The 17,452-nt window shown below is 41.3% G+C and overlaps 3 protein-coding genes across 3 annotated transcripts; all 3 read left to right on the forward strand.

Moving 5' to 3' along the window:
* Positions 1 to 208: 208 nt before the first annotated feature.
* On the forward strand, positions 209 to 1,390 carry LOC125008276 (snRNA-activating protein complex subunit 1-like). The gene has a single exon (XM_047585452.1). It carries the CDS (start codon positions 274 to 276, stop codon positions 1,366 to 1,368), a length of 1,095 nt encoding a protein of 364 aa, XP_047441408.1. The 5' UTR covers positions 209 to 273; the 3' UTR covers positions 1,369 to 1,390.
* Positions 1,391 to 2,204: 814 nt separating this feature from the next.
* Positions 2,205 to 6,424, forward strand: arl9 (ADP-ribosylation factor-like 9). Its single transcript, XM_047586045.1, has 4 exons — positions 2,205 to 2,631; positions 3,873 to 4,044; positions 4,131 to 4,306; positions 6,131 to 6,424. The coding sequence occupies exons 1-4, from the start codon at positions 2,392 to 2,394 to the stop codon at positions 6,305 to 6,307; spliced, it is 765 nt and encodes a 254-aa protein (XP_047442001.1). The 5' UTR covers positions 2,205 to 2,391; the 3' UTR covers positions 6,308 to 6,424.
* Positions 6,425 to 7,529: 1,105 nt separating this feature from the next.
* Positions 7,530 to 16,558, forward strand: LOC125008687 (testicular haploid expressed gene protein-like). Its single transcript, XM_047586044.1, has 8 exons — positions 7,530 to 7,656; positions 7,749 to 7,779; positions 9,350 to 9,406; positions 9,806 to 9,940; positions 11,684 to 11,806; positions 14,173 to 14,314; positions 14,630 to 14,764; positions 15,759 to 16,558. Exons 1-8 carry the CDS (start codon positions 7,638 to 7,640, stop codon positions 15,888 to 15,890), a joined length of 774 nt encoding a protein of 257 aa, XP_047442000.1. The 5' UTR covers positions 7,530 to 7,637; the 3' UTR covers positions 15,891 to 16,558.
* The last annotated feature ends 894 nt before the right edge of the window (positions 16,559 to 17,452 follow it).

The raw sequence follows: 17,452 nt of genomic DNA on the forward strand, positions 1-17,452 counted from the left end.
TATATATTATAGTTACTATGGATAATTTATAATAATGCATCATTTCATTCCATCTCATGCTTCTGTATGGTTGTGAATGACAAATAAAAATAAAGATTTATTAATTTATTCGTTCATTTAAGTCACTTTTAAACTCCTGTCTGGTCGGTTCATCCTCGCCACTAGTGGGCGCTGCCGTTCCGTAATATTAATTAATTTGCCATCAATGAGCTGCACCTGCTTCCAGCTCGAACCACTGAACCTGTTGCTCTGGGACTTTCTGGGTTGGACGCGATGCCTCGTTTGCCTCTCGTTTACGTGGACTTCTTCTACGGCCCTCTGACCGAGGACGTGGAGGAGCTCCTCGCTCGCTTCCAGCTCACGGACTCGGTGAGGTACGAGGACTTCTCCGCCATCTGGAGGGGCATGGGCTTCTCGGACGTCTTCGTGGGCATCACCAGCATGATCGAGATGAAGAGGTTCTGCAGGATATGCATGGCCACGGCCTTGAAGTACTTCCTGCCTCCGTACAGCTACCAGATCCGAGTGGGCGGCCTGTATCTGATGTTCGGCTTTTACCACGCTCAGCTCGCCAGCCCGCCTGTGACGGTGAGACTCCCCCTGAAGGACTGGCCTCACGTCCAGACCTTCCTCAGAGACACCGTGGACTCCGGCCACCTGGACGTGGTGTACATATTCCAGAAGCTCGTGGCAGACAAAGCCGTCCACTACGCGGCCATGCCGCATTTTCTCACCTTCCACAAGCAGCGGAAGCCGAAGAAGGAGGCCGTGTGCGCCGAGTTTCTGGGCCGGACGACCGCGGTGCACGAGCTGGTCTCCGCGAACGTCGTGGAGGAGGTGGCCAACGTCCAGAACCACTACGAGAAGCTGAAGGAGTCCACCGCGGAGGTGGGCGCCCACGTCGACATGACCCACCGAGACTTCGCTTCCCGCCTGAGAGGCTGCATGACGGAGTTCGTCGCGTGGCAGCAGAAGACTTTCTCCTCCTCGCAAGCCAAGAAGGACGCTGTAGAGGAGGAGGAGGAGGATGAGGAGGAGGAAGATAATGAAGAGGAGTCCAGCAGCAGGAGAGCCAGGCTCCTCTCCGCCATCAAGCAGAAGAGCTACAACATCTACCGGGAGGCGTCCAAGTCCAGGAGACACCGGCAGGCGGAGACGGTGGACGTGTGCAGCCGGGGGCCGGAGCAGGAGGCGTCGGGTCTGCAGAGGAGGAGGCCTCCCTCCCTCCGGACTCGCACCTGCCAGAGCCTCGGGATGACGGAGGAGGAGGAGGAGGACAACCTGCAGTCCTGGCTGCTGAGCGCTCCGGACCAGCGGGAGAGGGTCCCGGTGAGGAGGGTCCAGAACACCCCGCCCTTCAAACCCTGAGGGAAGGAAGGAAGGAAGGAAGGAAGGAGATCCCCCCGGTTACTGTAGTAATATTTAACAGGAGGCATTTGTTAATAAAGTTATCAATAAAGATTTATGTTCCTGGCACATGGTCTCTTCTCTTTTGGCCTCAAAAGTCAAACCAATGATTTCCATTTTAAAGGTTTTAGCATAGATGTCAAACATACAGACGGGCCCACAAGACGATCTAATCTGGCCTAAGTCTGTAACTTTCCAATGAAAATAAGTGCTGTAGTCCTAATTTCTCCACTGTTTTAGTCAGAGAAGTCGACAGAACATAGCAATGAGCCCAAATTTAATACTTCCTTGTTCTTCAAAAACCCTGGAGATCAAATTGAGCTGAATGTGGCTCCTCAATAATATATAAATAAAATTTAACCGAACTGAACTGCAGATAAAAACCCTACCCAGATGGTTTAGTGCCAGTTACTTGTTTGTTTTCTTTTGGTTCAGGGAAACGGTATTATTGAAGCCCTAGTCTGTCCAGCCTGGAGCTCTTTGAGGTACTTCTCTAAGATAAAGAAACATAAAGAATCAGGGAAAAAAATGCTTTATTTATTCCCAAGGGGCAATTAGGAAGCCAAAGAGTGGCACATAAAATCAAAGAGCAAGAGAAGAAATACACAAAAATAAGTAGATTCAGTACAGTAATAAATTATGTGTAGCACGTGTTAAATAGAAGAATGGTAGATTGTTATATCGTGATTATGTTTGAAGGTTTTTAATGTACGTTATGTACCCTGAGTCTTTTTAGGAATAATGTCGCCATCTTGTGGCCAAATGGTGGAACTACATCAACACGGCGGCGCACTTCAGCCGGAAATATGGTTAGGAGAAGTTCCTCCGGAGCTTCCTGTCTCTTAATCCACTTGTTGAAGACAGGAGGAGGCGCACACGAACTTTAACATTCAGCAGGGGGCTCCTATAATGCCGGAGACCGACGGATAAACAGCGGCCAAACGCAGCAGCAGCAGCAGCAAAGCGCCCGCATCGAGCAGCACCATGGTCGGTCTGAGGGGAGCCGGCGTCCTCTGCGCCTCCGTGTCTCTGGCCGGGGGAGTCGCTTATCTGGTCTGGAAACACTCGTCCTCCTCCGGGGAGAAGCAGCAGCAGCAGGAGGAGGACAAGGAGGAGGTGGAGAAGAAGAAGGAGAAGAAGGAGGTGGTGGTGGTGGAGGAGAAGAAAGAGGAAGAGAAAGAGGAGCCCGTGGTTGCACATGTAGCAGCACAAAAAACATCCAAGGTAAAGTTTTCTGAACACACCTGCATGGAGTTTATTGTAAAGTTGCTCCTGAAATGCACGAAATAATAACGTTTAGTACACAATTAAATAGCAATGCACCACGTGAATGTGTTCAAAATGTCAAAATGACACTTAAAATGGATTAAGTGGATTAATACGACTGTAAAAACTCAAAAACAGGTTTAGACATGATCTGCGACGGTGTTGCTGAGGCATTCTGGGAAATGTAGGCTGTCATTCTAATAATAATAATACACGCAATAAAGTACTTTTCATTAAAAACCTCAAAGTTCTCAAAGTATTGCGGTTTAAATAAAAGACAATATAAATTTCTTATTTTTATTAATTATTTATTTATTCATATATACAGTCTATGATTTAAAGACAATATGAAGCTTTGTTAATTATTATTTTATTATTTGTATTATTTAATTATTCATACATAGAGTCTTAAATTTACACTGTTAAATTAACTCCTGTGTAAACCAGTTCATTAAATCTGCATCTAAACAAATGCTTCATGAATAATAATTAACTTGCTCATTATTTATTTCGATGAATTGATTAACTTCAAAATAAAAACATAAATAAATGGTGAAACATTGTTATTGTAATTCCCCACTCAGTAAATGCATCGTCTTTAAATGTCTATAACTAAAAATGTCCCAAAATGGATATTTGAGGATATTTAAACATTTATATTTCAATGTAATATATTTAAATGTAATGTATCTGTAAATGAACTTCATATTCCCATTATAAGTCAGATTTTTCTTAATATTCTAGCTGACAGCAAAAACAATGAACTTAATTTAAATAATTTAATTATTTTATGAAAGAAAAACCACAATTAAAATAGAATAATGTAGATAAAATCAGATAAATAAATAAAAAGTGATGAAAACTAGGAGGCTGTGGCTCCGAAACAAGAACAGAAAGTCTAATAAATGGCTTTTTAAAAGACGTTAACTTTCAGTCAGTCATTTTTAAAGATTAAAGAGACTATTCAGGGAGTTTATAGTTTTGATATAATAGTAAAGGAAAATAAAGACGCTTGTCAGCCTTGCAAACAATGATCTTAACCATTATTTGATTAGTCGCAGATGAATTAGTTTGTGCACTAATCCACTTGTTCCCGCGCTCTAAAATAAGCTTCATGCGTCCTTTTAAGCAGTAGTGGTAACAGTGACATGACAACTAAAGCGGCTTTAACAATCGAGCTCTGCGTTGCTCTGTCTCAGCCCGTGGGGCAAGCGGGGACTCAGGTTCTGGTTCTGGGTCTGGAGGGGGCCGGTAAGACCAGCCTGCTGCACTGCTTGTCCACCGGCAGCCTGGAGCAGGACATGGAGCCGACGCAGGGCTTCAACGCCGTCTCCGTCAACAGGGACGACCTGCACATCGAGTTCCTAGAAAGTAAGATTCGTGACCGCGTATATAGCGTTAAATTACATCCTGTGTGTTGATTAAAAGTCTTTAAAACCCTGTTTCCCGTCTTTCAGTCGGAGGTAAAGACGACCTGAGGCCGTACTGGGAGAGGTACATGTCCAAAGCTCTGCTGCTGGTGTTCGTGGTCGACTCCTCGGACCCCGAGCGCTTCCCGGTCGCCAAGAAACATCTTCACGAGCTGCTGGCCTCACGCCCCCTCCTGCCTTTAATGGTGCTGGCCAACAAACGGGTGAGCGTGACAGGAAAACACTCAAAGACCAGCTGGTCCTTCAGGAGAGTGTTTGGATTTGATCACTTTAGTCTGAGCGTTTAAATAAATAGCGACAAACAATCACGTTTTATCACTTTGAGTTTTTATGGTAGTACAATCGCACATAGTTTCTGCTCAAAATATGAAACACCTGAGTAGATGCAATAATTGAACGAAATAAAGAACAAAGTAAAGAGTAGAAAACGTGGCAATGAATAGAGGGTTTTCATGGCACGTCATAAATCCGGAAGTCGCAAAGTTGGAGGCACTCGGCAAAGTAAACAAAGAGCACGGACTGATGGAGATCATGGAAAATGGTGAATTATTACCATGGTTTCAGCTGTAACCATCAGACAGACCGTGAAAAACATTAAGAATTTTAGACTAGACTAGAGTTAAAAGTTGTTGCAAATCAGGGAGAACAATACAAAAAAAGCCCATTTCTTGTCAGGTGATTTAAATGTTGAATAGCAGCGGCTCTAATTTTCTAATGTAATGATACTTGATTGATAATTTAATTCATAACAAGCATGTGGCATCTGATAACATATTTAGGGTTTGTGCATTTCTAGGGGGAATAGCAACGCAGCAACTGAGCTGTTTAAGCTTGGAAATTATAATTCTTCATCTGTGGGATGTTCTGGACAAACAAGTCCACCTCTCTATAGGAAAAATATAATGAAATAGTGATTATATCATGGTTACATTTCAGTAACAGCACTTGTGCGCATGCTTGACCTTGTGTACCACACCCAAGCACACACTTGTGCCAGGGAAGTGGTGATGTTCGATATCACCGATTTCCTTTCCTATCCGATACTGAGTAAAATCCAGGCTGGTATCAGCAATACTGATCCGATACTGATACTGAAGTGGCCAATCCTTAGTTTATCTCCTTTTGGCTGACTGATGTTAGGTGGAGAGTTACCGACACACTTTTCACTAAGCACGTGCAGAGACGACGCTCATCCAAGTTTGATTTTTTTATTGAACATAAATTTCCGGTTGACTTTCAAACGTAACAAAATGAAACGAACTGAATACACAAGATTCCAAAACAAAGAGTGTGTGGTCGGAAAACTTTAACGCTTCGCCACCTAACCATTTCAAAACATATATTCAGAAATTAAATAGCCACCTGTCCGTAGGAGGCGCATTGCATACGTCACGTCACGTCACGTTCCATTAAAATTTGTGTTAATTCACCCTAATGCGTCTGGTAAACTTAAAAAAACGTAGTGTATTTCAAATCATAGCTTCATAAAGAAAACAAAACATCAGAGTTACTTATTTATTTATTTTAAACTCAGAAGTATATTAAGGTAGTGGCCTCATTTACTGCATAGCCGAGCTAATACAAGTAGCAATACTGTAACCCCCCAAAAAAAGTAAATCCAAAGGAAAGAGAACTTTCATTGTGTTGTCTTGAGTTCACCTTTTTATACTAGGACCTTCATCTGGGTCAGAACTTTCTCTGAGACCCAGTTCAGGTTGACTATTTTGTTGTTTGGATGGCAGCAGGTAGATAAACAGGTTAATTGTCTAACTTCTGCCCTCTGGTGGAAGAAGGATTTAATTGTTCTACCTCTCACTATACGTCCCTTACAGAGACAAACAAAGACTAATTATCTGCAGTGAATAAAAAATTAGTTTTTTTAAACCAATTAAGTGAAATTAGATAATTTCCTGCAGCACATCTGACAGTGTTGGGAGTCTATGCGGCTTAAAGGGGGAACCTACCTACATAATATAAGACGGGTCATAATGTTGTGGTTGACCTCACGTGTCTCCTTCTGTGTCCAGGATCTTCCGAGTTCCTGTTGCATCACCGACATCCACGACGCCCTGTCCCTGTCCGAGGTCGGAGACCGACAGCTGTTCCTCATCGGGACGCACGTGAAGAAGGGCGAGGCGGAGCTGAGCTCGGGGGTCCAGGACGCTCGGGACCTGATCACCCAGATGGTTTGTGACAGAAGATGAAACTTAAACTCTGGTGTTTTCTGATCCGGTTTTCTTCGCACGCTTTCACTTTACTGTCGTCACTACGCCGGGCTGGCTGAAGGTCTTTACCTATAAGATGGTACATTATCGTTTGGATTTAAAAAGAAAAAGGAGAAAAAATATTATTTTTCAGTTTCTGTTGAATTAAAAAAAAAAAAAAAACAGCCTGGATTTTAATATTGTTTACTTTGTATAGACGGTTACCGTGTGTGTGTGTTTTAAAGCTTTTTCAGACTGATCCACAAAACATTTTAATTCCTGATATACAACACCTGAGGCTACACTAGTAAACGGATGCTCCTCTTTTATCTACATTCCCCACATTCAATCTCATTTTCAGGGACTGATATTTTAAAAGTAAACCATTTTCAGTATGAAGGTCGGTGATTGGGTTGCAGTTACGTCTTTCTGCCATTAGAAGGCACCAATGTGCAAACTGTTGGAGTTTTACATTAGGGAGGAAGACGTTCAATATACATTAATATAAAAACTTTAAAGAAATTAAAGCAACACAGCTGTTTATTGAAGTATTTTAAGTAGAAACAAGGGCTCTTTTTGGTCCAATAAACAGCTGTTTCATTGCAAATGTATTATTAACCGGGCCTCTGCTCACCAAATCAACACCTTTCTTGCTAGAGATTGTTTTAGTATTGGGTTACGGCTTTAAAAACACACATTTCTATGTTACAAGTTCATTGTTACCTTCACACGGGTGTGTTTTGCCTTAACATTTTGAAAGGGGACCTTAAAAAAACGGGCTATAATCTGGATATATTTTTGTTTTCTTGATGTCTTTTTGTTTTGTTTTTAAACTGTGTTCCTTTATATTTACAATATCTGGTGAATGTAAAGGTTTCAAAAAGCACAAGTATCCACAAAAAGATAATAATTTTCGTATACCAAAAACAACCTACAGCATTGTACAAACAGTTTGTCTTATATGTTGTTTAACACTTAAATAAAGTGTTTCCTTTAAAAAAAAAAGTATTCTGTTTTTGTGGTCATTTTAGAGTTTGAACTTTCTGACCTTTTAGTTCATTTCCATGAACATCATCACGCATGCCAAGTTTTTTCCAGAAATAATGCAGCAGTCGCCCTCTCAGCTGACCTCGAACATATCAGTTTCCCTTTAACATCCTGTTTCTGACGTCTTGAGTGGGTGAGATGGATGGATAAACCACTCTGACTCCAGTTTCAAGGAGTTTCAGGTGTGGAGTTGGTTGCTAAGGACTCATCGCTCCGTGGCAACACCAGGTGGTTAGTTATTGTGACACCATCAATAGGGCTGCATGTGGATCCTGCAGGTGAGATGGTGTCTGGAAAACAAGGTGAACTAATCAATTCCCATCTGCAACTTTTATTCTTCTTCGTGTCTGTGCTCTTGTGTGGTGAGTGAAACTTTTATTTCTGATTCCTACAGGTGTTCAGTCCAGGTTTGCTCCATCAAACAGGTGAAGTTGTTATTTTATTGCTTTAGAAATTCTGAAAGTTTCCAATAAGCTTGTTATGAGTTAATAACAGCTAATTTTAAGATACTATCAGATATTTATTACGGTGTTTGTTTGGTGATATTGTTTTGCATTTGCAAGTCAATATTTCATAATAGTGTTCTATATTATTCTTGTATAGAGTTGAACTGTTGAACTAGTTGTAAAGTAAATGTTAACATATTAAGCTAAACCTATGGAGGACTAGTTGAAATAATTGAAGCTAAAGGGCCTTGTTGAAATAGTTAAATGAAACTAATGGAGGCTAGTTGCAATAGTTAGCTGAGGCTAATGGGGGTGGTTGAAATAGTTTTTTTAATAGAGGCTAGTTGAAATAGTTAGCTAAGGCTAACAAACGGCTATTTGAAATCGCTAGTCGACGCTAATGGAGGCTAGTTGAAATAGTTAGACGGAGCTAACAAATACATAGTGGAAATAGCTAGCGGAAGCTAATGGATGGCTAGTTGAAATAGTAATGGGGGCAGGTTGAAACAGTTAGCTGAAGCTAGTGGCGACTAGTTGAAATTGTTCCCTGAAGCTAACGGATTCTAAATGAAATAGGTCAAGCTCAAGCCAGTTAGCGGAGATAGTTATATTTAAAATAATCTTCTGATTAATACTCAGTTGAAGTAGTTAGCTAAAGCTAATGAGTGCTAACGTTAGTTGAAATGGTTAGCTGAAGCTAATGGGAGATACAAAATCCCAGTTGCAGCTCATTAGCAAATGCTAAGTTTAAATAGTTTGCTAAAAGTACCGAATAAACATATACACATTTAAAATGTGCTACTGGGACTAGTGAATAACCAGCTGACATGATAACCTAAAGCTAACTAGCAAAATAGTTTATGAATCTTATGAATACAATATTGAACTAGTTAGCTACAGCTAACTGAACAAATAGTTAGCTGAGGCTAATTAAGAAACTATTAAAACAGTTATCTGACGTTGATTGAGATGCAATCTTGTATGAATGCAAAAAAGATGTATTAAAAATCTATTATTTTATGTATTAAAAAATTTGATCCAGTGTATCATCCAAACATAAATAGAAACATATTCACAGGGTCTTGAGTTTATGTTCGGTTATGTGCACTTAATCACAATCAAATAGTCCTAATATTAACTATCTATGCATCTTCAAGGTTGTTATGTTTCATTTAATTAATTTACAATATGTTGAACTTTGTTAATATACCTACTCGAGGGGCCATCATGGAATAAAGGGTAAAGTCTAAAAGTTTCAGCCAAAAACTCAAATGTTCTCTTTCAGACTGAAAAACCACTGTGACAAAAGTGCATGAGATAAATTGCGACAGTCCTGTTTTTGAATCTGATTACTGGCCACAGTGAGGTTTAATAGAGTTCAACTTTTAACACAAGAGTGAGATCAGTTTTTGGAAGCAGTAGAGCAGAAAACCCTCAAGAGAGAGACGAGAAACCCGCTGAGTGATTGCATGTTTCCCCCCCTGAGCCCTCAAAGTCACCAAAAATACATATTTAGTGCTGATTTGTGCTGTTCTGTGTGATTTGGCAGAATCTTGGAGCTGGCACAGCACAAAACCTCAAAAACTGTTTGGGCCACAACTCCTTGGTGAGTAGCAGGGTCGTTCAAACATCTTCCTCTTCATTTAAGTCGAGTAAAGAAGTATCACAAAGGCCTTTTTTCTTGTGTTTGGTTTTATAGTCCTTAAAGTTTGTAGCTGTTGCAGGGTGTGTTCTGTTCCAGCGGCTACATCATGTGAGGTTGCGTATTTGTTAATTGATCCAATGTGAAATCGACTCCAAGAATTTAGGAGCCTACGCGGCCAATGTTTCCATCGTTACAATTTCTCCAAACTGCATAATTAAGGACGTATGTCTGGCATGCTCTGAATGTGTGTTCGAAAGGAAAATAATGCTATTAAAGAATGATTCAGAGTATGATTATTTCATTATCACAGCTGCTGCTTATTGTAAACTTTCCTTTTCTTTTTTTTTTTTTATTGATCAGTGAGAAGCTGAACTGGGGCAACCAGGAGCCAATATGGCCCATCTCCGCTTCAGCGCTCGGAGCCGCTCCAAGTGCAAGAATCCAATACCTAGCCAGGCACAAAAGAGACTTCTCAGCAAGGGAGGACCACCGGAGGTAACTGTACCCAGCGTGCACCTTCAACATTATTGATGACCCTATCAAAAAGGCATGAGAGCGAGTGCCGTTTGTGTGTTTATCGGATCGTATGCGAGCTTTTATGCCGTGCAGCATCAACACATTTATGTGGAAATGTTTTCAGTTGATTCAGGAAAGCGCAAAGTGATGTTCAGGACCGATGCCAGTCGCGTCCTGGTCGAAGGGGATCACCCCAGAGAGCTGTCAGACTCTATTTAGTGCTATTTCCCTGCCTCAGCTGTGACATTAAAAACAAACATACAAGTGTAACTCAATTTAAAGCCCACGCAGGAAGTGAAGCTAATGATAATTCAGTGTTATTACAGATGACTGCAATTGCCTGCTGGTTTTGCTTTCGAAGCAGAATTCATCTTTCACATCATGATCAAGCTGTGAGGAGGCTGATAACGTACATATAGATGCACTGGTTTGTACGTAAACGTATTTAAAGGTCTGTTACGACGGATAATTATCCTGCTGCTCGACCTCTAATCACATCAGTCTGCAGTCAAGGAGTCTACTCGATTTAGCTAATTTTAAATCTAATTATTTGCAAAATAATTGCACAAAAAGCCACTATTACATACATTTCAAATTTGATTGGTTTAATATTATTTTAGAGTGTGTTAGCTGGAAGTTTCATTCAATGTACAATCGTTGTACAGCAAATAATTTTGTGTGTTATCAGTTATTCTGATTGTTTCCTGGGTTAACACATGAGAAAAAGTTCAGTTGACATCCCCACACAAAGCAAGTTATTGAAATAATTGCAAATGCATCAGAAAACAATCAATTAATAAACCATTCATTGGAATTTAGTAAGAATATTAATAAAAATTATCTTTCTTCTTTCCATTTACATAGAAAAACATTGAAAGCCTGATGAATTACCAGTGAAACTTGTCACTGTACTTCTTCAAAAATGCCAAAAACGTACAGTCGGCAGGTGTGGATGCAGTGGAGGAAGTCATCAGTTATTCTTTCCATGATTTTTGTTGATTATTTTCTACATTAACACATGTTATGTTAGAAAAATGTCCATCATAAGATCCTAAAATAAAGTTTGACATCATCAAACAGCCATATTATTAAAGGATTTGCAAATAATACAGATTTATAAATGATTAAAAATCCTTCATTAAGAAAAAATTATGATGCATTTCTGGTTTTCACTGTTTTTATTTTAGTTTTTTGACAAAATTATACATTTAAAGCATTGGCATCGGCTTTGTGTACTTTTGGTGTCGTGTCAGTCAATTTCTTATCAAATAAATGAGTGAATAATTAGCTATCTGACAAAAAAAACAGTCGTACTTGCTCCTTTCACTCTTCAAGAACATTAGCAAATCTTGGGAAAAAGCCAAGGTTTCCTTTTGTTTTGAATCAGTCAGGGAGGATTTTTCTGTGACACGTTCCCAAGTTTAATTTCTAGGAGGGAAACAATGAGTCAAAACGGGTTGGTCTTCAGGGAACATTTGACATTGTCTCACTCCATAGTCTCGACCGTGTTTAACAAAATTTAAATGTTTTTTACGGGTGCAGTTGCTTTTCCACTCGTACCTCTGTCATCAACTTGAGTAGTGACACTTTAACCATTGTTCTGCATCCCTCCTCCTCCTCCACCACCTCCTCCTTTTTCCCCTCTGGCTTGAGACAAACCTTTGTCCCAGACAAACAGCGCAACATATAATGGATGTGGTAATAGACTCCGTTTTCCTGCAGGAAGGAGGAGGAGGCGAGCTTCTTCAGGAAGACCCAGCGTCCTTCCTCCAAGGCGTCCCAGTATGAAACCATTGTGCGTCTGTCAACGCCCAAAACCAGGAAGCGCAGCTCCCAGGAAGACGGGTAAAAGCATCGTTAGATGTTAAGCGTGAACCGTGACATGAGGAGTGTTATAACAGGCATCTATTCCAATAGGAAAACACTTAAAAAAATGAATAATTAGGTTTAAAACTTGTTAGTGTGAGTCTATTGTACAGTTGACTGATGTGGGCAGAGCAGAGGAAGGAAACAAACAGAAAAACTAGTTAGAAAGAACAGTAACCTCTCTAGTTTCTACCAGTGTTAGCACAGATGCTAACAATAGCTGTCTGTTGTCCACATGGGATGGGAATGGAAGAAGCATGGATGGATGGATGGATGGATGGATGGATACAGACTATATGGATGGATGGATGGATGGATGGATATAAAGTATATGGATGGATGGATATAGACTATATGGATGGATGGATGGATGGATGGATATAGACTATATGGATAGATGGATGGATGGATGGATGGATGGATGGATGGATGGATGGATGGATGGATATAAACTATATGGATGGATGGATGGATGGATGGATGGATGGATGGATGGATATAGACTAGATAGATGGATGGATGGATGGATGGATGGATGGATGGATGGATGGATGGATACAGACTAGATGGATGGATGGATGGATGGATATAGACTATATAGGATGGATGGATGGATACAGACTATTTAGATGGATGGATGGATGGATGGATGGATGGATGGATACAGAGTATATGGATGGATGGATGGATATAGACTATATGGATGGATGGATGGATGGATGCAGACTAGACGGATGGATGGATGGATGGATGGATGGATGGATGGATGGATGGATGGATGGATGGATACAGACTATATGGATGGATGGATGGATGGATATAGACTATATAGGATGGATGGATGGATGGATGGATGGATGGATGGATGGATGGATGCAGACTAGACGGATGGAAGGATGGATGGATGGATGCAGACTAGACGGATGGATGGATGGATGCAGACTAGACGGATGGATGGATGGATGGATGGATGGATGGATGGATGGATGGATGGATGGATGGATATAGACTATATGGATGGATGGATGGATGGATAGATATAGACTATATGGATGGATGGATGGATGGATGGATAGACTATATGGATGGATGGATATAGACTATATGGATGGATGGATGGATGGATAGATAGATATAGACTATATGGATGGATGGATGGATGGATGGATGGAAGGAAGGATATTCACTATATCTATGGATGGATGGATGGATGGATACAAACTATATGGATGGATGGATTGATATAGACTGGATGGATGGATATAGACTATATCTATGGATAGATAGATAGATAGATAGATAGATAGATAGATAGATAGATAGATAGATAGATAGATAGATAGATAGATAGATACTAATAGTAGATAGATAGATAGGATACAATAATGATGATAGATATGAACAGACAGATGATAGATAGTGATATAGATACGTAGATAGATGATAAGATAGACCGACAGACAAACAGACAGATAGATAGATAGATAGATAGATAGATAGATAGATAGATAGATAGATAGATAGATAGATAGATAGATAGATAGATAGATAGATAGATAGATAGATCATCAAAGGGCCAAATGTTGGCGTTTTATCAGACTGAGAAATGAAAATGTGAGCCAGTCCTCGGCTGCAGCCCTCAGAGGAGCGTGTGGAGGTCATAATCATCTGTTTGACAGATGATTATTTCCACAGCAGACCTCCCTGTCACATGTCAAACTCCTCCGTTCTCCCCGAGGGGGCCGACACTGCAAACCAAAGTCTCGAGTTTAATGGCAGCGAGTTAAAATACGAGAAAGCCAAGCAAGAGGGCCGAGGTCCAACACTAACGTCTCGGGCTCTGTGTGAGGAAGCCAGCGTCAGGACATCTGTTATTTCAGTGTCAGGCTGACGGGGAGACGGAGACAATAGAGCTTATTGTCCAAAGTTCAGGACCCCTGGGACGCTCGCAGACAGCCGCGGAAGTCTTTTTATAAATCCTGAGCCGAAACATGTCGCCCGGGCACGGAGGGAGATGCAGCCGGGGAGGTTTGCTTTGTATTCGCTACAGCAAAGAAGTCGACTGCAAAGAGAGAGACGGCTGCTTCTAACGCCCTGCACGAGAAAATACCGATCGCCAGCAGGCCCGGATCTAATCCACTCATCCTGTTGCTCCAAATAAACACAGACGGATAAATAAATAAATAAAGTAGACGAAACAAGGCAGATTTAACATGTAATCCTCCTCCTTGTGAGATCTTTGGAGAACAAAAGCTTCTTCCTTCACAAAAGGATGAGGAATTAGATGGATGGATGAAAGAAGAAGAGTGAGATTTTAACATCTGATCATCCGTCTGGTCCCACAGGCGTCCTCACACGTCTCTCTGTGATAATAACTGTCCCGTCTGGCACCTTGATCCCAGACTGAAAACTGTTGTGATCACTCCTCGACTGCTGCAGCTCTCCAACCCCAAACCCACCCACCCGGACTTCCAGGGCGACAGGGGGGTAAGAACTGCAAGATAAATGCACCCAGAAGAATGCTAATGCTAATATCCTGGTGACAACTCACTGTGTTTATTATTAAATAAAACATTTACAGTTCAGGGGCATTTATAAACACATCTCTCTCTATATATATACATATATGTGCATATATTTGAAGCTTGTAAGATGCTAAAGATGCCGTCTTCATCTACCAGCCTCATAGTCCTGCGATGTTTTCTGGAGACATCGGGGATTCAGGGATGTGTTTCGAATTAACTTTTGGAATTTCTTGCAACAACAAACGTGGACAAAAATCTGAATTTGTTCCGTCCACAGAGCGCCGCTTCCACCGTCTCCTCGGCGTCCAGGGCCGCTCGGATCTCTCAGAGACTGGTCCAGCTGTCGCTGCCCAAACTGAAGGAAAGCAACATTTGCTATGAATTAGGACGTCCAGAGGAATCCATCTGGACTGTAAGAGCGCTCACTCTGAACTTTTCTCATGGGGGCTGCTATTTAGATATCTGGTGACTGGGATGCAGAGATTCACTTTACTTTTAAAAACTACTTAAAATCAGTATTTTGGCTTTTACTTAGTGGACTTAAAGGTTTAACAACATCAAATAAATACCACTGAGAGACCTTCTTTTGAAAGCAGAGAACAAAACTGATTATTCTCGGCCTCAACATCACACTCAATTAACCGGCTGCACGATGAATATCATTTCCAATAAACTGTTGATCCTTGTCGGATGTGCTGTCAACATGAGTCCCGAGTGATTGTCTGGCAAACTCCAGGTCTGAGTATTGAAGCCCGTGCGGAATCGCAAAAACCTGCAGTTCATCAAGTGGCCACTAGAGGCTCCAAAAGCGAGCAAATCCCCATAGACCCCCATGGTAAAAAGCCCAACTTTACAGTAAACATGTTTACATCCTGGTACAAAAAACTATTTTGGTCTCAGTAGTTTATTTCACTATTCAGCTAAACGCCGGTGATTTCTTTTTTCTAACTTGTTTGTTTATTTTTTTATAAAGGTTTAAATTTCGGCATAATTAAGGCCGTTCCTGGTTTGAATGACACGTGATAGCCTGAGCTAACAGGTAGCGGACAGGTTGCTTTAGCTCCTCCCCAACATGACCCCCCACGCCCATATTTGGAGTATCAGAATGTGGGCGGAGTAAAGCTCCTCCAACATTACGACCGCGGGCTCCGCCCACTTCATTTTCAAGCTCAGAATCCAACGGGTGACGTCACGATGGGTCACATTGACAGAACACCTACTCAACTACTATGCTTTTACAAAAGTTTTGCTTTTATTCATTCAGAAATAAACAGACAACCCATGTTTAGAGAGATCTGCTGATCTGCTGTGTAAAGAAATGCTTCAGGTTTTTAGTTTCGGTACTTTCTGAGTTTTCTCGACACATTTTTTTTAAAATGCCGCCACTAATAAAAGTCTCTAATCAGGTTTCCAGGGCTGCGAGGAGAACCTCAGCGAGCCTTCGCGTTGAGATGCTGGCGGCACCGAAGCAGCTTTCCGAGGACTACGTCCCTCCAAGAGAACCGGAGTGGAACCGGAAAACCGTCGAGCGGACATGAGCATCCATCAGCATCACAACCAAGTCAGTGTAGCTCTGATTTCTGCACCAGTATGTCATGTTAACACAGTAATGAAGGTGATTATAATTTCTGTTTTCTAAATGACTTTGAGCCAATAATCACAAGTTTTGCTGGCAAAGAGAAAAATAGAGTTTTAAGACGTCTATGTGATACCATCAGCATGTGTGTGGAAGCTAAACAGAGTGTTGGATGTATCTGGTCCGTGTCTTTGATCGTTTTGGCAGAAAAGGTGAGTTATGTTGGGAATAAAAACACGTCGTGGCTCCGATCTGAGCGTCGGGGCGATATATAATGATCCTCAACCGTTTTTCCTTTCCTTTGCAGCTGGGCCGGATTCTGCGTTTTTTTATTACAACCATGTGTGTACGAATCCTCGACAATGTTACAGGTTTTTGTTCTGTGTGAATGTTTTTTTTTTTCGGGGTCTTTTCCTCCAACGGGCCTCAGTTCAGTTACCAAAGGGAAACTTTAATCTGATTTATGAAAAGTGTTGGGAGGCGGCGGCCGGCGCAGTTCCTTAGATGAACGCAACTTGTTTGTGGCCGAGGGAAAGCAGACATCAGAGGAGACTGTCGGGAGGTTAATCTGAGATTAGCCCGCTGCCACCGTGACCTACGACTGTGAAGTACAGAGGAGGAGGAGGAGGAGGAGGAGGAAACAGAGGTGACAAAAATAAACAAAACAAAAATAACTAAAATAAAATTGCAGCCAAACAAACACCCTCTTGATCGGTGAGAGGGTGAGAGGGAAGTGAAAACCTTAATTAGACATGCAGCGATAAAAATCTTGAAAATCTTTATTTGTTTAGCGCCCAAAGTGCTTCACACAAATAAAAACATAAAACATTACAACAAGAAACAAAATTTAAAACGTTGCCTGGTCTGACGAGTCTCGATTTCAGCTGCTACATTCAGATGTCAGGGTCAGAATTTAAACAACATGAAAGCATGGATCCATCCTGCCTTGTATCAACGGTTCAGGCTGGTGGTGGTGGTGTAATGATGGGGGGGTCATGGTTTAAACACCACAGCCTACCTGAGTATTGTTGCTGACCATGTCCATCCCTTTACAACCACAGTGGACCATCTTCTGACGGCTACTTCCAGCAGGATAATGCACCATGTCACAAAGCTCATATCATCTCAAACTGGTTTCTGGAACATGACAGTGAGTTCACTGTACTCCAATGGCCTCCACAGTCACCACATCTCAATCCAATAGATAGAGCTCATAGAAGATTCTCATCATAGATGTGCAGCCGACAAATCTGCAGCAACTGCGTGATGCTGTCAAGTCAATATGGACCAAAATCTTTGATGAAAGTATTGTATGTATTTAAAGTTTGTCACGAAGAACTAAGCCAGTTAGACAAAGTCCAACCTTCTCCACACTCACACCAATAAGTTGTTAATGGAGCCCCAGATGAAATGCAGCCTGTATCCATTGGCCTCATAGTTCGTCATAATGTGCTAATCTTTCTCTTTTTCACTTTATGCAACCTCAGAATGTAAAATGCTTGTTTGATTTGTTATGTTTTGTTT

This window comes from Mugil cephalus, chromosome 5 (assembly GCF_022458985.1).
Source record: "Mugil cephalus isolate CIBA_MC_2020 chromosome 5, CIBA_Mcephalus_1.1, whole genome shotgun sequence".
In the NCBI taxonomy this organism is placed as follows: domain Eukaryota; kingdom Metazoa; phylum Chordata; class Actinopteri; order Mugiliformes; family Mugilidae; genus Mugil; species Mugil cephalus.